Source organism: Cydia strobilella, chromosome Z (assembly GCF_947568885.1).
Source record: "Cydia strobilella chromosome Z, ilCydStro3.1, whole genome shotgun sequence".
Lineage (NCBI taxonomy): Eukaryota > Metazoa > Arthropoda > Insecta > Lepidoptera > Tortricidae > Cydia > Cydia strobilella.
In genome coordinates, this window is record NC_086068.1 from 18,451,296 (window position 1) to 18,474,241 (window position 22,946).

Consider the following 22,946-nt stretch of genomic DNA (forward strand, 5'->3'; position numbering starts at 1 on the left):
TACTAGCACCCAAGAAAAAAGGATGAGTATAGTTTTTTTTGTTCGTATTAACTGACAAATTGGTTTGTCCAACTATATATTCAATTTTAAAGTTCCGTTGTAGTTTTTCGTAACCAACTCGTAAACGGTGGCCAAAAGCTAAATAAGTTCTTATAAATAAATAATCTATACATACAATTTTCTACAAAAAATATTCGAAACACTTTTCTCTAGTATCAATATTTAAAACGATATTAAAGGAAGAAAGTGAATTACATAATTAATGTCATTAACGGGTCTAACGCGATTAAATTTCATTATTTTACCTTTTTTCCTTTTTTTTCTTTTTGACTTTTTTTTTACATGAAACAGAAACGGGTAGATAAATTTATTTATCTACCCCGAACATTTATATAAACTAATTTCGGGTAGTTTAGTGTTGTTTACCAATATCTCAATTGACATTTTGCTGGGACGTCAGCCTTCCGTGACCACAGCTAGTGCAACCTAAATAAAACGTCGGAAAAAGGTAAAATAATGAAATTTAATCGCGTTAGACCCGTTAATGACATTAATTATGTGTACAAAACGCGAAAGGTTAAAGTGTTAAGTTAATTACAATCAAACTATTTTTAGATACTTTAAAATACGCAATAGATCCCCGTAGGTAAAAGTAATGACTTTGTTTAAAAATACATAAAATAGGTAAAATAAAATCATTCTCTTTCAAGTCCTTAACATTTGTACCTATATAACAATTTCTGGTTTAGGGGACTAAATCGTGCGTGAAACATGAAAATTTGAGGCTTTTTTTGACAATATTTAAGGTTTTAGTGTCAGTGTACATATTACAATCTCGATTAATTGCGTAATAAAACGATACATTCATTGAATATTCGTACCTATTCTCATATTTCTCATACTATACGCTTTTTTTCACCAAAAGAGTCTTACTCCGCGCACATAGATTAAAGGTTTCAAATGCGTGCTAAAAGATACAACCATTGGGTAAATATTTAAATAAACAAATATATTAAAAAAATAAAGGATAATTAAAGCCCTTCGAGAGTTTTGTAACATAACGAGGCCTTACAACTGGGAACTCGTATTGCGGTCCGGCGCTGACGATGATATTTTCCACCTTTAAAAAAACATATATATTGTATATTTTGAACCATACCAAATAGGGTGATTGCGTCAGATACCGTCCAATTATAGGAGATGCCAACTTTGAAATGCAAAAAAATTTTATTTAAGTAGTCTTACTTAAATGTGTTATATTTGTTTGTATTGCTCATATTGTCTATTTTAGGTTAATATTACTTGACCTTAAATAACAGTTACGATTTATTTTATAAAAAATATAATTTGCAAAAGTAGTGTTATTTTAGTTTCCGTCCACCTATGAGTTAGTTTTCGTCCACGTATGAGCTAGTTTCCGACCACTGCATTATTGAGTTAAAAATCAATTATATATTTCATTTTTAGTTCTTATGGGATTCCGACAGACTTTAACCGTGGATTCCTGGCAGTGTTACGAAAGAAAAATGTTATATCAACATGGGTCCAAAATTGCCTAATTAATTTACTTAATTTCTGGAACAAAATAAATCAATTAACGATAGTACTAACTTGTGAACGTATCTTTAGTTTGAAAGAGTGAAAAAGACAACATGCGACACCAATATGACACTTTATAGTCTAGTTTATAGCAGGTGACAGGTAAGTTTACTATTTTTAACACTTCTGCTTTGCATGTGTGATTGTTTGTGTCTTGGTATGTATGATTACGTCACATAAGGGCGTGTTAGCCTTGAGTTTTTTTAACTTCGAAATTACTTAAATAATTGAATATCTCGTAAATTAGGCTTTCTATGGCATTGTTATATTACTTTTTTTTTATCCAAATAGGCACTAGAATTCATGGTTAAAGTGTGTCGGAATCCCTGTGCCCACCCTGTATATAAATCGTTTTTAGTTGGTTTTTATAGCTTCTGCCCACGACTTTGACCGCGTATAATAACTATTTTCGTGATAAACCTAACCTATGTCCTTCCTTGGGACTCGAGCTATTTTCATACCAAATTCAACAATCCTTATCAAAAATCGGTCTAGAATCAATTGTACAAAATACCATTTTATTCACACACCGTTGACAAAGAAGTGGACGTAAACTAAATGCCTGCTTTAATAGGCGATACAGATCATATTGAGAGGAGAAACAAATGTATTTAGTAGATATATTTAAATGAAATCACCATACTAAATATTCGCCTACCTATTTGGGTTTCCGTCCACCCGTGGTCGACAACTAAATACTTCATAAAATTAATGTGTCAGTTCTCGTCCACTAAATTTCTCTAAGATTTCTTTAAAAAACCTTTTAAAACTGATAATTTTTGGTTTTATTATACTTCTAAGTATACATACGTGCTAAAAATATTACTTAAAATAGCTAGAACAGTTAATAAACTTATCATGAACATTTCCCGCCTTAACTTTTTTTTCTTGGTTTTATGACCTCTGAAAGGAACGGATGTGAAGCCGCAACTAATATAATTTATTTTTAATTCGCTACTTGCGAAATATAATTTTTATGTAAATAGATCTATTGTTTCGACATTAAGGATTGTAATAAGTCCAAAATTGTGCGATAAGGTAGGTTTACATTCAAATTATACGCAATTCTTTATGGTAACTCCGCCAAGTGGACGGAAACAGGCACTGGACGGTGAACTGACACAATTACCCTAGATACTCAAAATTTTCAGAATGTACGTGTTATTTCAACTGTTATTCCTTGCAATAAAAATTATCAGAAAAAATATATAGGTCTCCATACAAGGAACTCGTTATGGTCTCTATGTAGGGCAATAATGGCCGGCGGTTCAGCGGGGTCAAATTAGGTTAAAAAATCCGGTTGCCAAAAAGTAACACGATTTGCCAGTCGCATCAAGAAAAGGGCGATTTTGATTTTTTTTTGTCTTGGTCTAGACTACCCTCAGAATAATGACTAAAGCATAGAAGTCGGGCAAAAATAAAAGCTTGGTAAAAGGTATCGTATTCACAACACGCTATTACTTTTTGTCTAAGAGTGAGTGAGACAACAATCCGCAAGTTCTTTCGTTTTTTTCAGTATTGTCATAAGGTGAACTGAGGAAAATGTCAAATGGTTCTATGTGGTTCTATAATATAATCCAGCCAAATAAAATATATGTTCGTTATTTCACAGGTAGGTGTCAACTGTAACAACTTGACATAGTCGTATTATTTTAGTTGAAATATTTCGGGAATTTCAGCGGTCATCTTGGTTTATTTTAATTATATTGTTGCTATTCCTGAAAGATTGTTGGAAAACGTGCTGAGTTTTTATTTGTAATGGTTTGAAGTTCCCTTTGTGATAATGTCTTGTGTGATCGAGGGTTGCAAATCGCATACAGGAAGAAAAGAAAGTACGTACGAACCGATAACCTTTAATCGGTGAGTTTTGTTCAATTTTGAAGAAATTAATTTATAGGACCTGACCCTAAACATTGAAATCGATATGTTGTTTATGTAATTATTACTGGCATTCAAGGCTATATAGATTTTTGCATATATTTTCGAACTTTTCTGCTAAGTATGAAAGGTTATATTTTTGGCATAGTGATGTATCGACCTCAGATCAATAACCTATCGACATTTACAGCTTTCTTATAGTTTGGCCCAGGACTGTCTCATTTTAATTGACTGTAGTCAAGGGCATAAATATATATACATTCCCAAAGTCTCAAAAATATGTGTACGCTCAGACAATAAAATCGTGTTCACATATTTTTGAGCCATTTGTCTGGATCGATATTTTTGCCTTCGACTGTACCTATAGTTTTCTTTGTTCTTACTTACTGACAGATTGTGTTTGCCAGACTATAGTATAATACTAAAAACCGGTCAAGTGCGGGTCGGACGCGCGCACCAAGGGTTCCGTACTTTTTAGTATTTGTTGTTATAGCGGCAACAAAAATACATCATCTGTGAAAATTTCAACTGTCTAGCTATCACGGTTCATGAGATACAGCCTGGTGACAGACAGACGGACAGACGGCGTTATGGCTCCACATATGGGACGGGTCCCGTTTTTACCCTTTGGGTACGGAACCCTAATAAAAAAGACATTAATGATCATTAATGAATGTTCCTTTATTAATATTGTTGGTTTACCTATCTCACAAAACTCAACTTTTTATTTCAGATTACCAAAGGACGAGGAATAGAGGATATTACTGCAATGTTCTGCCACCAGAGTGCAGCACTAGCTTTTTTAGTGCACCGTAGAGTAACTTATTCATACTGTACCTTTAACAGGTTTTTGATAAGTTTTCAGGGGACCTACCGGAAAACTCGAATCCAAAATTTCGTTATATAGCTGCCTCTTTATCGCTCGAATACGCAAGAGTGACAGAGATGTTAGATAACGAAAGTTAGATTTTCTTGTTTCGCGATAGACCCTCAGATTGTGATAGTGGCGCCACCTACGCCGAGTTTCGCGTAATATTATTAAATAAAAAAGTTATATATTACACGAACGTTTTTTTTTTCATTTCCTATATGACTAGAAACTATACTTAGTCTTTTAGCATTAGAAAAAACGGTAAACCACGTGTCTTTTTATTGACAAGTTTTTTTTATAAATATAGCAATATTTTACTTATGAAAGCAAAAGTATGTAAATGATCGTATATTATATTTGTTGTGACTTATTTTCAAAGTGTTCTTCGATAAAACGACACGTTAAGATCGCTCGCCTTCTTTCTAACGATAAAAAAACGAGAGGTATAGTTAGACGGTTCTGAGTGGTAGACTACAAATGAGATAAAAGCTATATTAGGTACATGCATTAATCCTCATATCAGGCGGCTCTTTGATTCCAAGGATTGCATAATTTTTATACTTTTTAATGATTTTTAGAATTTGAAAATTATAAAAAGTATAAAAGTTATGCAATCCTTGTATTCAACGAGCCGCCTGCTACAGATTTCTTGAAAGTGCCGCGTTTTTTCAGGTTCAATTTTCATTAGCCAGACTATTATCAATTTGCCAATTTCGTGATTATTCTTTTACACGGCACATAAACTTATGCATAATTTATCTATATAAAAAGTCGACACAGTTACATCCCTAGCAAATTATCAAACTTATGACACCGTACGTAAATGAGAGATTAGGAACTATTATTTAAAGCTAAAAGCGGTCACTTTTGCCTCAGAATAATGACTAAAGCATAGAAGTCGGGCAAAAATGCTTCGCAAATATGTACCTATACCCGTACTTTACTTCCTTACGAATTAGATAATGTGCCGAAAAGAGATGCATATATGCTTGTTATTTCTCATTTACGTACGGTGTCATAAGTCATAGACCTAGCATTACATAGACCAGCTATACGCGTGCGCCCGTAAGGGATAGACATAGATGACGTCATAAACGTGGGGATACCGTATTGGTAAAAATTACCCCAATATTTGATATCACGTTGGGGCGATTACCCTGGAGGCAAAGTTAGCTTGTTTGACGGTATTAAAAAATTGTTAAATAAAATGTCAATGGGCCGTTCTTTTTAGGCGTATAAACAATGAAATACCTCCTATAATTCGCGCAGGTGGTACAAAACTAAACATGTTTAGTAAATAAAACGTAAAATAAAATGTATTATGGGTTTTAATTTAAAGAAATCACAAATCGCAATCACACCAATTAATGTACACCACATTTAATCTTCACAACATTTGTTTATTTATTTTTTGGAATTAGAAGTACGAAAAAACTTCGAGGTCAAAATTACCCATAAAATTATGATATTTTCATCTGGTATCCCTAACATGATTGTTATGCAGCTAAATTAAGAAGAAGTTTAAAAATGGCTGACCTCAGACTCCTACCTACCTACGTAATTTGGGCGGATAATTTTACAAATAATGTTTTGTTAATTTGCGTAAATAATTGTGATATTTTTACTGAAATCGTTTGATTCTACATTGCTTTGAGTGTAACGTAATTTTACGATGTTATTCTCACATATTGCGTTAAGAGGAAGGTGTAAAATACCGTACTTACGTGTGAAAGGTTATGATCTCATATTTTTGCTCAGAGCGGCTATTACAGCCGATTACAGAACAATTCACCAGTATTTTATCAAAGTTCAAGCATTTAAAACGCTAACCATCACTATATTTCATAAGAGAAAGCACAATTTCATACAAAACAACGATAATTAAACAAGCAACGAACAAACATGACATGTCACGTACTTATTTGTTTGCCACAACCTCGGTTGTGGCAGCGGTGGAAAAGTGAAACTATGACAAGGACAAACAATAACAGCGCTTTCTCTGCTACTCCTACTGAAAGATACATAAGACTATCCCGTTCGGTCATTTTCCCCCACTCCTCATGACCGATCCAGTTATACTAGATTCATGCATAAGTTTGATAATTTGCTAGGGATGTAACTGTGTCGACTTTTTATATCGATAAATTATGCATAAGTTTATGTGCCGTGTAAAAGAATAATCACGAAATTGGCAAATTGATAATAGTCTGGCTAATGAAAGTTGAACCTGAGAAAACGCGGCAATTTCAAGAAATCTGTAGCAGGCGGCTCGTTGAAATGAAATGAAATGAAATGCGTGGAATACAAGGATTGCATAACTTTTATACTTTTTATAATTTTCATATTCTAAAAAATCATTAAAAAGTATAAAAATTATGCAATCCTTGGAATCAAAGAGCCGCCTGATATGAGGATTAATGCATGTACCTAATATAGCTTTTATCTCATTTGCAGTCTACCACTCAGAACCGTCTAACTATACCTCTCGTTTTTTTATCATTAGAAAGGAGGCGAGCGATCTTAACGTGTCGTTTTATCGAAAAACACTTTGAAAATAAGTCACAACAAATATAATATACGCTCATTTTCACAGATGATGTATTTCTGTTGCCGCTATAACAACAAATACTAAAAAGTACAGTCCCCTTGGTGCGTGCGTCCGACCCGCATTTGACCGGTTTTTAGTATTAAACTATAGTCTGGCAAACACAATCTGTCAGTAAGTAAGAACAAAGAAAACTATAGGTACAGTCGAAGGCAAAATATCGATCCAGACAAATGGCTTAAAAATATGTGAACACGATTTTATTGTCTGAGCGTACACATATTTTTGAGACTTTGGGAATGTATATATTTATGCCCTTGACTGTACTCATCAATTAAAATGAGACAGTCCTGGGCCAAACTATAAGAAAGCTGTAAATGTCGATAGGTTATTGATCTGAGGTCGATACATCACTATGCCAAAAATATAACCTTTCATACTTAGCAGAAAAGTTCGAAAATATATGCAAAAATCTATATAGACTTGAATGCAAGTAATAATTACATAAACAACATATCGATTTCTATGTTTAGGGTCAAGTCCTAAAAATTAATTTCTTCAAAATTGAACAAAACTCACCGATTAAAGGTTATCGGTTCGTGCGTATTTTCTTTTCTTCCTGTATGCGATTTACAGCCCTCGATCACACAAGACATTATCACAAAAGGAAATTCAAACCATTACAAATAAAAACTCAGCACGTTTTCCAACAATCTTTCAGGAATAGCAACAATATAATTAAAATAAACCATGATGACCTCTGAAATTCCCGAAATATTTCAACTAAAATAATACGACTATGTCAAGTTGTTACAGTTGACACCTACTTGTGAAATAACGAACATATATTTTATTTGGCTGGATTATATTATAGAACCACATAGGACCATTTGACATTTTCCTCAGTTCATCTTATGACAATACTGAAAAAAACGAAAGAACTTGCGGATTGTTGTCTCACTCACTCATAGACAAAAAGTAATAGCGTGTTGTGAATACGATATCTTTTACCAAGCTTTTATTTTTGCCCGGCTTCTTTGCTTTAGTCATTATTCTGAGACTTTTGCAACAATTCTGCCATAAGAGATTGACATCCTTTCTATACCATCCATAGTCTATGCAATAAACGCAGCTTTAAGGTGTACTAGACGGTCGCTGACAAGCCTTCAGACCGTTTGACCTTGGTATGTGGGTCCGTCTGAGTTGTCTGGCTAGACGGTGGCAGACCACAGTATACTAGTTATAGACATGAAACCGAGCGACCAGGGGTAAGAGAAAGACATTATTCATGTATTGTCAGGTGCAAATGTATGGCAGCATAATCCTTTTTCTCTTTCACTCTTATAAATTTCGGTATTTCGCCATCGCCTCCTACCTATGCTGCCATAACCCGACCATGAAAAAAAACCCGGTCGGTGATAAGGATAAAGCATGGCACTATTTTCTTTTTCCTCTTATAGGAATCGCAATAAGTGTCAGGCTCTTGGTGTGTTGCCGACAACACGTATTGCAAGCGCACAAAATGGCCGCTAGCCTATCATAATATTCAAAATTTCAGAAAGTTGGCGTGGCATTACTACTCCTCATAAGCAATATAAAAACAAAAACCTGCCAAGTGCGAGTCGGACTCGCGCACGAAGGGTTCCGTACCATTACGTAAAAAAATCACGTTTGTTGTACTCTGCCCCACTTAAATATTTATTTTATTCTGCTTTTAGTATTTGTTATTTATAGCGGCAAACAGAAATACATCATCTGTGAAAATTTCTATTGTCTAGCTATCACGGTTCGTGATATACAGCCTGGTGACAGACGGACAGACAGACAGACGGACAGCGGAGTCTTAGTAATAGGGTAACCCTTACCCTTTACCCTTTGGGTACGGAACCCTAAGAAAGAAAAGGGTATGGTTGACACACTGGCTCAAAAAACGGCATTTGTTGAGTCATTTCAACTTAATGAATTTCCTGGACTACGGGGACATACATACATATACTTACGTTAGGCATAACTTTTTAAGAATGGAGAGGAAAGTATTTGATGAATTATTAAAAATGGCAAGATACAAATACTTTCTTGCTATTTACGGTCGCTTCGTTAGCGTCCAACTCAAGTTCTTTGTAGGTATTTATGAATAAATATCTCTCACCCATTTTATTACTTGTTTTTTACAGGACTGCCCAAAAAAAGGTGTATTGTTTTCAGCGTTCATGTTTGTATGTATGTGAGTTCCTTTATTCCATATATAGAGGGGATAACAAATCCCATAAGCAGGTTAAGTTTTTATATAATTATATTAAATCAGTGATGATTTCGCGTTCTCGCTGTTAGTGCAACCACCACACGAGCGCACACGGCGGCCGGCGCGTCCTCCAAGCGAAATGGCCTAGTGAGGCTGTGAGGTCGGCGACGGGCGGCCACACGGTTCCGGACCAACCGCTCAGACCGCGGTCGCTAGCGCGCGCTCGCATGCCAAAGGCGTCCGGAGGTCAAACGAAATTTTGTTGGTAACTGTCTACACGGTCCGTCCAGACCAAGGCCACGCGGTCCGAGGGGCTTGTCGGCGACCGTCTAGCAAGAGCTTTAAGCCCATTTGTCAATTTTTGTCATAATGCATATGTCAACTGTGCGACCATACCCATCACAAAAACATTTTAGTTTATAGTTTGGGTCTCTCAACTCTCGCCTGTAATCTTTTCATAATACCAATATGCTTTATCAAATTTAGAATGCCGTTTGTACTATGAATTTTATTTATTGGTTATACTTTAATAGCAGCAACTGTAAGATTACGTTATGTTATGATATATTATTAAGAAACTAAAAGCATATTAAAACATTATTTCCTTATTTTTAATGTCGTGCCCGTTAAGTGTTAGAATGTATCATATTTTTTGGGTTATATTGTACAGACTTTGGGATGTGTCCACGTTAACATTAATATCCAGTATTATAGTATTTTTCCTGTATGGATATTTGATTGCATTTTGTGTCTTTATGGTAGGTCTGTCTGGTGAGTATTGACCGCTGTCTGCTATTAAATTAATTTCTGCTTTTAACGAACTGCTTCTCTATAATATTTGGTTTCGGAGACTGAAACTTTGACAATAATAGTTATTAAAATACCTTTTTTTAGCCAAATTCAGTGTCCCACTGCTGGGCAAAGGCCTCCCATGTTTTCCTCCACACAACACGACCCTGAAATATAAACAAATACCTTTTGTAAGTTCAAAAGTACTCTATGATAAGGTTTGGATTTTAGTTGGAATTCCGTTTATGTTTCAGGAATTCTGTACAATGCTCAAGACCTGCTGTTATATTATCCAAATGATCCACCGGAGTCCAGAATGTTCATCCTACAACCTAGCAACTTTAAGTTACCTCATGAAAATATTAAAATAAACAACAAGGATAAATTGAAAATTCACATATACCTTATTAAACAACCAACTAACAGCAACCACATACCAACAATGATGTTTTTTCATGGGAATGCTGGTAACATGGGCCAGAGGTAACTACTAATAATTTAAAATTGTTTATAGCTCCTTCATAGCAATATATCTTATATGGCAAGTATGAAAGTGTGAGAGGTGAAGTGATGATCTTTAAGCATGCTTTGGGGCAGAAGGTCAGTCATGTTTACTGGTTTCATCTCTCAGCCCCCTGGCTGGTTTAAGCTGATGAGAGATGTGTGTCTGGACTGGAAGTGATGCACAATGATGCACAGTGCTAAACAACATAACATAAGCATGACATAGCATAACATAACCACCATACTCCTTGAGCAGGGTAACTTGATTGTAACTAAAGCATATATCTTTTTGTTGGTGCAAATGGAGGAATTGTCAATTGAATAAATCTTACAACATTATAATTATATTACAATAGCCAATGTTTACCTCTAGTACCCATTTTTCATTGAAATTTGTAATCAACATGAGAATAAGAATGCCTGGTAACATATATTGTTAAGCTACTCAGGGGCAAATTGTACAACAGACAGGTGTTGAGTTATGTGAGTGTCTATGTGCCCGACAGGTATGTGTGGCGCCCGGGCGGCTCGTATCGGAAGCTGCTCGACCCCAGTTTTAAAGGAATACCGCAAATCGATGTACAGGTTAGCCGTTTGGCACACACATACTAGAGGCCAAAACAAAATTTTTGACCCGCAGTTCCTAAAAAAATTTCGCAACGGGGGTGGTAAAACATTTTTTTTTTGTATGGAAAATTTTTAGAACCTATCGAATGTGGTATCATATGAAAGGGCTTTTTGAGGCGATTTTAAAAATATATCACATCATTACATTTCGGGCACTTTTTTAAAATTAAAACAAAAAGAATTTTCGAAACATACCAAGTTTGGTAATGATATTATTTTCAAAATTGCTTTCTTGGAGTTAGACATGAGGATATCACGTATCATTTGTGGTATATTGTACAAAAAAAAAATCGGCCATATCGTGTCTGGAGGAGCCCAAACTTGGTATGTTTCGAAAATTATTTTTGTTTTAATTTTAAAAAAATGCCCGAAATGTGATGATGTGATATATTTTTAGAATCGCCTCAAAAAGCCCTTTCGTATGATACCACATACCATAGGTTTTGGAAAAAAAAATTTTTTTTCCATACAAAAAAAATAATGTTTTACCACACCCCCCCCGCAGCAAATTTTTTTTAGGAACTGCGGGTCAAAAATTTTGTTTTGGCCTCTAGTATGTGTGTGCCAAACGGCTAACCTGTACATCGATTTGCGGTATTTTTATACGAACGGGTTAGACTATCGGCCGCACCAACTTGCTCGGTCTGGCGCCGTTGACGCGCGCTGTGCGGACCCTCAACATAACAGCGGAAAATATTGACATATTCTCATGTTCTCTGAATGAATACACAAAATCAGCATTGTATATATTATGTTATAGATGTGATGACATACTTTAGATATTTTATATTAATAGTTACACTATTAGGTTGAAAAATAGTAAAAATAGTTGTGTGGAAAATAAATAAAATAAATATTTGTGAACGCAGAATTTAAATCAGTGGTTGCATTATTATACTAAATTAGCAAGGGATATAATGCTCACAGCAGAAACCAAACTTCGAAAGGGATTGAACAGTATTTTAAATATCTAAATTATCCATTATTATTATTATTTATTTATTTTTGTAAACCTGTGTTGTGTACAATAAAGTGATTACTACTACTACTACTACTATTTATGATTTTTGCTATAAGTATTACCCCTTGTAAATAAGTATGGGAGCACCTAAGCTATGTGTGCAGCCCATTACTTCTTATTATGTGAAAAATCTTTGAAACTAGGTCCAATTAGGGTGGTTGTTAGTTGTTACCATTTTCCATACATCATTATTATGAGAGTTGGTAAAAGAATGAAGAACAATAATAATTTACAAAACACTTGTTGTCCACAGGCTCTCTAATGTTTCCGGATTTTATCACAAATTAAAGATAAATATAATGATGGTGGAATACAGAGGTTATGGTTTATCAGAAGGCATCCCATCAGAAAGGGGGCTATACATAGATGCACAATCTGCACTTGACTACATTATGCACAGAACTGACATTGATCGCTCAAAGATTGTTTTGTTTGGCAGGTCATTAGGTGTGTACCCACGCTGGTTATCTTTTTTTCTTCCTATGATTATAATTTTCCCCATTGTATTGAATGCCAATGCATTAAGTAAGGAACTTGCCAGATCTTTGCCCTATATGGTCCTTCTATTACCTTCTCAAAGAGGTAGTGAACTTCAGGTCCCCATGGGTTGCCTATATTTTAGCAGATATTATGTTTCACTGAAATATATTATTTTTTTAAATCAAATGCTGCCCTTAAAATGCTACGAGTCTAATGAACATTCATTGTTCTGTTTTGATTTAACAGGTGGAGCAGTGGCTATAGACTTAGCATCTAGGTTGGAGAATAGAAATAAGATTTGGGCTTTAGTTGTGGAGAATACATTCACAAGCATACCAGATATGGCCCAGATCATTCTCAAGTGGAGGTGTTTGAAGATACTACCACTGATATGTTACAAGAACAAGGTGAGATCAGGTTCATTTTAGATTCTAACTGATATTATAATTGTTAAAGTTTAATTTGGTTGGATGCTTGTTGCAATGGGAGTCGCAACTATTAGAGTAATAAGGGGAAGGAAGGGGCAGCTATAAATGACTGTTGTGTGGCAATCAATGGTTAAACTACTACCTGTAGGTTGTACCTCTACTCTACTTCAATCAGAAGTCGTATCTTGTTTACCAGTACCTACCATCTTTACTATATTGTTGTTGACAAACATTTTCACTGCTGCATATTGTTGATAGATTTCACAGAAGTGTGTGTTGGTGTATAGCTAAAGTAGAATATTTTGAAGGTAATTAGTTTTTTTTAGTTAAGTGATTGTAATTTAAATTTTTAATGCCATTTTGTAAAAAAAACGGCCAAGTGCGAGTCAGACTCGCGCACCGAGGGTTCCGTACATTACACAATTTAAACAATGTATTTTTATGTGAAACGTGAGTAAAAGGTAAATTGCGGTTTACGATTTATGATGTATTAAAAAAAAACTATTTTCGGTGGAAGCATGCATAATGTACATCATATATTTTTTTTAGTTTTATCATTCTCTTGTTTTAGAAGTTAGAGGGGAGGGGACATTTTACCACTTTGGAAGTGTCTCTCGCGCAAACTATTGAGTTTAGAAAAAAAAAATATTAGAAACCTCAATATCATTTTTGAAGACCTATCCATAGATACCACACACGTATTGATACACGGTTTGATAAAAAAAAATTGAGTTTCAGTTCTAAGTAAGCCGCCCCCAAAATTTATTGTTTTTTTTCTATTTTTAACCGTCTTCAATTTCATAGAAGGAGGTTCTGTATTCGGTTTGGGCTATTTTTTTTATGTATGTTCACCGATTACTCCGAGACCCGTTTATCGCCGCCATATTCGCATGCTGGATCGGTTCCACCTCAGATGCCTACGCAAGATACTGAAGATCCGATGGTCTGATCGTGTTCGGAATACCGAAGTACTGCGTAGAGCAAATGTGGGTGGTATCGAGGTATACCTCATGCGACGTCAGCTTCGGTGGTGTGGGCACGTTTCACGGATGAACGACCAGCGTGTGGCTAAGCGCATCTTTTATTCTGAGCTTGAGGAGGGCAGGCGGAAACAGGGCGGCCAATTCCTCAGGTACAAAGATGTGCTTAAGCGGCACATGAAAAAGTGTCGTATAGAGCCCTCGCGATAGGGGCAGCGGGCAGCCATACGAACAGAATGGCGGGATACAATAAATGCCCGGGTGGCTGAATTCGAATCGCGACGGCGCTTAGAGCTGGATTCCAAGCGCGACGAAATAAAGGCCAGACCACCTGCGGCAATACATTATAATTACTCAAATGGTGTGCTCACATGCCCGCAATGCTCGCGAACTTTTGGAAACAAAATCGGCTACGTCAGCCACTTGCGAGCACACCAGAGACAACAATAACGGAGTTGACAGCAGTCGCCGTGGCCGAATCGGCCGTGGGAGTTATTATTTATTACTCCGAGACCCGTGGTCCGATTTGAGTAATTTTTTATTCGAAAGGACCTTCTTCCAAGTTGGTCCCATATTGATCTGGTTCTGATCTGATGATGGGATCCCTGAAGAATTGAGGGAACTCCTCAATTTTTAAAGGCACATGTATGGTGATTTTTGTATTTTCTTAAGAGCGCTATTACATTTCGGCGTTGAGCGAGTTTAGGTATTTTACGCGCTACGGCGGGCTGTGCGAGCTCAGTATGCCGATCCCTTCTACCACGTTTTCCCGCTCGCTCGCACTACAATGATGGATTAAACAATCTTGATCCTTCGTGAAGCATACTGAAAACAATTATAACGACACTAACTGTACTTAAATTTTAAAATCCTAATTATTGTTATTTGGTACGAAAATACTAAATCCAGTGCAAATGTACTTACTTTTGTATTATAAAAGAATTATTTTATACTAGAAAGAAATTATACTCGCTTGTTTACATGTTTCGTCATTACATTTGGTACAGGTACAGGGTAACCGTACAGCTTGGGACAATGTCACTTGGTGCTAAATTATATCCCAAAAAGATAATTTTCACTGAAACTGACAAAAACTGTCAATCTGTCAATTTTGATAGTTTTGACAGATGTGTCAAACTGCATTTTCCATGCCATGACTAATGTTGAAGGTCCTATCAAAATCGGACAAGCCGTTTCGATTTGGGATCCAAAACTGTCAAAATGTCACAAACTGTCAATTTTGACAGATAGTATAAATCTACACTTAACAATGTCACTGGCTGCTAAATTCTATCCCAAAAAGATAAATTTCACTGAAAATGACAAAAACTGTCAATCTCTCAAATTTGACTGATATGTCAAACAACACAAAACTAGGTCACTTAGTACCAAACTTTAACAAAACATGTTAATTTTTACTAAAAATGACAAAAACTGTCAAACTGTCAATTTTGACAGTTTTGACAGATGTGTCAAACTACATTTACCATCCCATGACTAATGTTGAAGGTCCTATCAAAATTGGACAAACCGTTTCGATTTGGGATCCAAAAATGTCAAAATGTCACAAAATCTCAATTTTGACAGATTGTATAAAATTACACTTAACAATGTCACTTCGTGCTAAATTATATCCCAAAAAGATGAAAATGACAAAAACTGTCAATCTGTCAAATTTGACTGGTATGTCAAACAACACTAAACTATGTCACTTCACTTAGTACCAAACTTTAACAAAACATGTTTATTTTCACTAAAAATAACAAAAACTGTCAAACTGTCAATTTTGACAGTTTTGACAGATGTGTCAAACTACATTTTCCATCCCATGACTAATGTTGAAGGTCCTATCAAAATTGGACAAGCCGTTTCGATCTGGGATCCAAAACTGTCAAAAATGTCAATTTTGACAGATAGTATAAATCTACACTTAACAATGTTACTTGGTGCTAAATTCTATCCCAAAAAGATAATTTTCACTGAAAATGACAAAAACTGTCAATCTGTCAAATTTGACTGATATATCAACCAAACCTTAGTTCCACTAGGTACTGCCAGGGTTCAGCATCAGCTCTATCATGGGTACTGCTCTCCTAAGTGCTCATCAAGACGAGTCGGATGACTAAAACAGCGTGTGCCTATGTTGCACCAAACCTTAGATCCACTAGGTACTGCCAGGGTTCAGCATCAGCTCTATCATGGGTACTGCTCTTCTAAGTGCTCATCAAGACGAGTCGGATGACTAAAACAGCGTGTGCCTATGTTGCACCAATCCTAAGTTCCACTAGGTACTGCCAGGGTTCAACATCAGCTCTATCATGAGTACTACTCTCCCAAGTTGCTCATCAAGACGAGTCGAATGACCAAAACAGTGTGCGCCTATGTTGCACCAAACCTAAGTTCCACTAGGTACTGCCAGGGTTCATAAGGAGGATGAGTAATACATAATTAAAATCTTATACAAGTTCAGTCTTAGTTATATCGGAGCATCGTTTATAATGGCGTAAGCGCCATCGACTATAAGGTCCCTTTTTATAGGAAATACCACATTTTATTCTGTTTTTAGTATTTGTTGTTATAGCGGCAACAGAAATACATCATCTGTGAAAATTTCAACTAGCTATCACGGTTCATGAGATACAGCCTGATGACAGACGGACAGACAGACAGACAGACAGCGGAGTCCTAGTAATAGGGTCCCGTTCTTACCCTTTGGGTACGGAACCCTAAAAACAGAATAAAATAAATATTTAAGTGGGGCTCCCATACAACAAACGTGATTTATTTACCGTTTTGTGCGTAATAGTACGGAACCCTTTGTGCGCGAGTCCAACTCGCACTTGGCTGTTTTTTTTTTTATTTACTACCTATAAAATGTCAGGTCATTTCAAATATTTTTAATGTTGTTCGGAAGTTTGTTATGTTACTATACTATATTATAATACTATAAAAACAAATACAGTACTCGGATCAAAGTTTCTCAGTCGCAATTTACACGCACACAGTATAGCGTTTTACACGGCGCCTGCCGCACACAACGATAAAAAACCTCATTGTCGCCGTCGAAAACGTGCGGAGCCGACCGACACAGGTCCGACCTCTTCAATCTTCAAGCTCTGCTGCGGTACTGAGATCGCCAGCGCGCGTCATCGGCAATATAGAGTAGTTTTCAAAAAATTGCCAAAAAATTAAAGTAGAATTTGATAAACACAAATGTATACCAACAGTATAAGCAAACGTTGTAGATTGCTCGTGTATAAAAATGACTTCGATACTAAGTAGATTTTCGTAGGAATTTACACTTGTTTCGAAGAGAAAATTCAATTCGTTTAACATTGATTTTCTCTTTCTTAAAAGCATGTAGGAAGAATATCATTCGATATTCCTAAAGTACAGGATATTAGTAATACAAAATATCCAACTTTAGCAGAGTAAACTTCTCAAAATTTACAAATAAGAGCTCACAATTCAGTGCTTCACGCGGTTTTTCGTAAACGACCATCAGAAAAACAATCATTACTAATTTAATTAGTCATTTTTCTAAAATGTACAACGATATTCCTAAGGATAAGAAGACGCTCTTACTGGAACAAGTACTCTTTATTTCTAATAATGAGCGTAAAATCTTAAATGTTGTCGGGAATATCATCAATTTTACATTATTTCGACTTTTCTTGTAAGAACGCTCTTAAGCAACTTGAGCATTTTCTCTCGAAAACGACCAATTTGATTAAGTGGGTCTGATGATGATGATTGTTTTGATGATAGTGATGATGATTTTTCTCTATGTAGGATGTTTAGCGATTACTCCGAGACCCGTGGTCCGACTTGAACAATTCTTTTTTTATTTGAAAGGAACTACCTCTAAGGTGGTCCCACATTAATCTGGTGCTGTTCTGATGATGGGATCCATGACGAATTGAGGGAACTCCTCAATTTTTAAAGGCACATATATGGTGATTTAGGTGTTTTCTTAAGCAACTCGAGCATTTTCTCTCGAAAACTACCAAGTAGATGTGGAGCTGATGATGATGATTTTTTTGATGATAATGTTTTCAGCGATTACTCCGGCACCTATATCCGATTTGAGTTTTTCTTTTTCTATTTGAAAGAAGTTACCTCCAAGGTGTTTTCGTAACATTTTTGGTTTTGATCTGATGATGGAATCCGTGAGGAATTGAGGGAACTCCTCAATTTTTAAAGGCACTAGTATGGTGATTTCGGTGTTTTCTAAAGTAACTCAAGCATTTCCTCCCAATAACCACCGATTTGATGTAGTGCCACTGTAGCCTAACCACGAGTTTGACACTAAATATTCGCTAGCGTCTTTGTAACTTACTTTGTACACTAATATCGGTACGAGCGAGATGCAAAAACAGTAAGTTACGCACGCGATAGCGAATATATCAATGTCAAACTCGTGGTAAGGCTACTGATGATGAAGACCACGGATGAAAGGTGGAACTTCCCTCGTATGTGTATTATGATTTTTGATGTAGGTAGTGTTGGAAACAACCAAAGAGACTTAGAGGTGAGGGGTAGGAGTGAGAGGTGCAGGTAGAGGGTATTAGTGTTTGGGGGGTTTGAGGTTGGGGGTTGAGGGGAGGTGAGTTGATGGGTCGGGGACTGAGGGGTTGGGACTTACGGGATTGGGGGTTAGGGTTAGGAGTTAAGGGGCCTGGGGTTAGGGGTCGGGGAATGGCGGTTGAAGGGTTGGTGGTTTAGGGTCGAGGGGTTCAGTGATCAGGGGTTGATGTGCTGTGAGGTTGAGTGATCAGGGGATTTGAGGGATTGGGTCAGTGGCGGGGCGGAGAATGGATTTAGTGACAGAAATGATTTCCCAGACGGACTTGAGGAAAATTCTGAATTTTTAATAGTTTACGAATTTAGAGTTCAACATGATTATGTTTTTTATTCATGCGCCACGCTCTTAACAATGTCTTAAAACTAAAAATGGAAAAATAAAAACTTTTATAAAAAAAAGATAAACCGACTTCAAAAAGGATGAAAAAAAGGATTTATAGACATAAAGCTGATTATTTTTGACTGGTATTGTTACTACTTGGATTGGCACCGACTTCAAACATATCAGTTGGTAACGCATATACTTAAACACGGAACCCTAAAAAGGATAATATTTTATTTCATCCTTTTTGAAGTCGGTTTATCTTTTTTTTATAAAAGTTTTTATCGAGTAAAAATCTTAATGCGGTTCACAGAATACATCTACTTACCAAGTTTCAACAGTATAGTTCTTATAGTTTCGGAAAAAAGTGGCTGTGACATACGGACGAACGGACAGACAGACAGACATGACGAATCCATAAGGGTTCCGTTTTATGCCATTTAGCTACGGAACCCTAAAAACGTTTAATCAATAAAATAAAATAAATTATTCGTCAACGTATTTTTGGAGTTAAATTACTCATAGTAAACCTTACTATTGCCTTTTTCAGTACATGTCAGTGAACAAAATTGGTCAAGTACTAGCACCCACATTAGTAATTTGTGGCTCCAACGACGCTCTAGTGCCACCTGAAATGGCAAATCAGCTGTACATGAGGTGTGGAGCCATCTGCAAGAAACTGACCGTGATGCCGGGCGGCGGCCACGACAACACCTGGACCTGCAGGGACTACTACTCTTCCGTACAGCAGTTCCTGGTCAATGTGCCGATGCTGCCAGCTAGTCTCGGACCACTTCTCACAGACGTAGATAACGATGCTTATGAAAACGATGTAACGAGACACAGCTTAGTGCACACAGTATAGCGAATTGACTGACTGATTATAATATATTGTGTACAAAAAGAATGCTTTTACCTCAATTTGCATAAATTATGCTAACATGTAAATAATTTTTTTATATCATCTTATTTTTATTGTACAGAAAGTTAATTAGCACTGCCGATAGTGACGATCAACCATCGACAAGAGCACATACGTGTGGACTTGTGGAGTTTAGTAGCAGTTCAAGAAAGTTAATTAGCACTGCCGATCACCCATCGACAAGAGCACATATACGTGTGGAGTTTTGTAGCAGTTCAAGAAAGTTAATTAGCACTGCCGATCACCCATCGACAAGAGCACATACGTGTGGACTTGTGGAGTTTAGTAGCAGTTCAAGAAAGTTAATTAGCACTGCCGATCACCCATCGACAAGAGCACATATACGTGTGGACTTGTGGAGTTTTGTAGCAGTTCAAGAAAGTTAATTAGCAGTGCCGATCACCCATCGACAAGAGCACATACGTGTGGACTTGTGGAGTTTAGTAGCAGTTCAAGAAAGTTAATTAGCACTGCCGATCACCCATCGACAAGAGCACATACGTGTGGACTTGTGGAGTTTTGTAGCAGTTCAAGTAGGTCTTAAATAATAAAAAGATGAACCATGCAACTTTATGAAGTGTAGGGCGCACCGCGCATGGTACAGTCAAGGGCATAAATATATATACATTCCCAAAGTTCCAAAAATATGTGTACGCTCTTAAACCTTAGACAATAAAGTCGTGTTCACATATTTTTGAGCCATTTGTCTGGATCGATATTTTTGCCTTCGACTGTACCTACACTGCTAGAGGTTGTACGTAATTATTGAAATTGTAATTTGTAGCACAAATTTTGCTATTGAACAGCAATAATAAATGCATGCTTGTCATTTAGTTTGGAGAAACAATATATTTCCAGCTATTTTAATGCAATAAGATTACAAATTAAAAAAAAATATTTCTTATAGTGGTCTTATGAAATCATAAGTATTAAAATACAAATTACTATACGAAATCACTATCAGAGGGCCTACGAACCACGTTCGACGTGTTGCCTCTCTGTCGCACTTGTAAATTCGTACGTAAGTGTGACAGGGAGGCAACACGTCAAACGTGGTTCGCGGTAGGCCCTGAGTATCTCGCATTGGCGAATTGAAGAAATCAGAGGGTCTACCGCGAACCACGTTCGACGTATTGCCTCTCTGTCGCACTTGTAAATTCGTACGTAAGTGTGACAGGGAGGCAACACGTCGTACGTGGTTCGCGGTAGGCCTTCAAATGCGAAGCGCACGGTAGGAGAGCTCGAAAGATATGGTCGCGCTAGACGTGGCAAAAAAGTAAACTTTTTCAGACTTTTCTTATTTAGTAAGGATGCTAAGCACAAAAAAAATCGTACTTTGACATGCCATTGCCTACTAACTTCTTCATGCTTAGTCCTTACTTTAATCCCAAATTTTCATATTCTGTCTGATGACTAATGTGTCCCATGGCCGCAAGGCGGGCGCCACTGTCGCGCTGCGTAAAAAAGCGTCTACACTATCGAACACGCATTGCAAGCCCTCTGCACCTGTACCTAATTTTTTACTGCAACTGTTTATTAGAGTTAGACCAAGATAAGTCTGCAGCGATTTTGAGATCTAGATTCGTCGGGATAAATTATAGCCTGTTTTTATTTCGGACCAAAACGGAATTCTTCTTTGGGCAGAAAAAACTTAACTTAGTGTGGAAGATTTGGAATTATCCTGTGATACTTGCATCTGAATATGCTCCACCAATGAATCGAACAATTTAAACATTTCCGTCCCAACTGAACTAGACCGCGGGGCTCCTACTCCTATATCTGGGCGGTTTGCCGTTCGGGTCGGGCATCTAAAGCCACCTAACGAACATAACCTACCTATTATTGATTTAGTGTGACGTTCGTGAAAACTGGGGAAAAAAACGTAGGTAGGTTAGGTTCCTTAGGTAGCTTTAGATGCCCGAAGAGCAAACCGAGCGCGCGCGCGAAGCGGGGCACCGTCTCAGCCCATTTTATTCTGACGAAAGCGGAATCTGACTGAAACTCCGTTTACGTCCAAAATAATAGTACATTTCGATGCTAGTGCGGAAAGTATGTCATCACTTCACGAGTACCAAGATACGGGACGAGTGAAGAATGACATTTCCACACGTGTATCGAACGACGTTTTTTAATACAGTTGCGAAAAAAAAAGAAAAACAACAAGTAAGGAATTCGAAACTTTTATATTATTAATTCTGTGACATCATTGACATTGACATTATGAAGAGGTAATTTTTTAGCTGGGTGTTATTATTATTGAACCCACTTCAATGAAAGTTTTTTTTAAATGCATGTTCTATAAGACAGAAACAATTGTTAATATAAAACCTTGTACTATTATTACCCAAATATCGTTAATTACGATTATTTGTGTATCGTACATTTATAAAAACAATATCGAATGTTGCCTTTGGAAACTTAAAGCAGAATAAGAAAAATGCCTCTTCTTTGACAGGCGTTCCGTTCCATTCAGACAACTTATTAAGAACGGTTTTTCAATATTCAATATATATATATATATAATAGACGTGTTATAATGATGAAGAGGTAAGTAATAAAATATGTATATTTTTCGTATTCTTACATTAATAGTAGTTTTTATGTTGATTACGACGTTTAACCCTTAAATGCATAATGATGTATATATGCATCGTATATTTGATGGTCCGTGGCTCAAAATGCAGCTATCCAAAATATTATTCCCTCAATCTATACAACATGACACATCTATTTCAATTTATTAAAAAGTTATACAAAAAATCATGCATTTAAGGGTTAAAGGAAACTAATATTAACACTCATCAATAAGTAGTCATGAATTAGAACAAGAATAAATTTAAAAAAATTGGAAAAGTAAAAGCACTAGATCGCGAAAGCCAACTTTCCGCACGCTAAACAGCTACGTAAAGTAGCACTTTTTGAGCAACTGTATTAAAAATTTATTTATTACTTTTTTAGGGCTCCGTACCTCAAAAGGAAAAAACAGAACCCTTATAGGATCACTCGTGCGTCTGTCTGTCACAGCCAATTTTTAACCGTCTTCAAAAAAGGAGGTTATCAATTCGACCGTATTTTTTTAATTTTTTTTTGTATGTATGTTACCTCATAACTCCGTCATTGGTGAACCGATTTGAAAAATTGTTTTTTTAAGTCC

At 36.4% G+C, this 22,946-nt stretch overlaps 1 protein-coding gene across 3 annotated transcripts; it reads left to right on the plus strand.

Annotated features, from left to right (window-relative positions):
* The first annotated feature begins 9,516 nt into the window (after window positions 1-9,516).
* On the plus strand, window positions 9,517-20,360 carry LOC134754369 (protein ABHD13). 3 transcript variants are annotated; one of them, XR_010128885.1, is made up of 6 exons: window positions 9,517-9,906; window positions 10,179-10,407; window positions 12,330-12,523; window positions 12,803-12,963; window positions 19,421-19,847; window positions 20,243-20,360. XR_010128885.1 is itself a non-coding variant. In XM_063690667.1 (5 exons), exons 1-5 carry the CDS (start codon window positions 9,750-9,752, stop codon window positions 19,733-19,735), a joined length of 1,056 nt encoding a protein of 351 aa, XP_063546737.1. In that variant the 5' UTR covers window positions 9,517-9,749; the 3' UTR covers window positions 19,736-19,910. The 3 variants fall into 3 exon arrangements, 1 of the variants encoding a protein (XP_063546737.1); XR_010128886.1 differs by lacking the exon at window positions 20,243-20,360 and adding an exon at window positions 19,935-20,017; XM_063690667.1 differs by lacking the exon at window positions 20,243-20,360 and having other exon boundaries at window positions 19,421-19,910.
* Window positions 20,361-22,946: the final 2,586 nt, after the last annotated feature.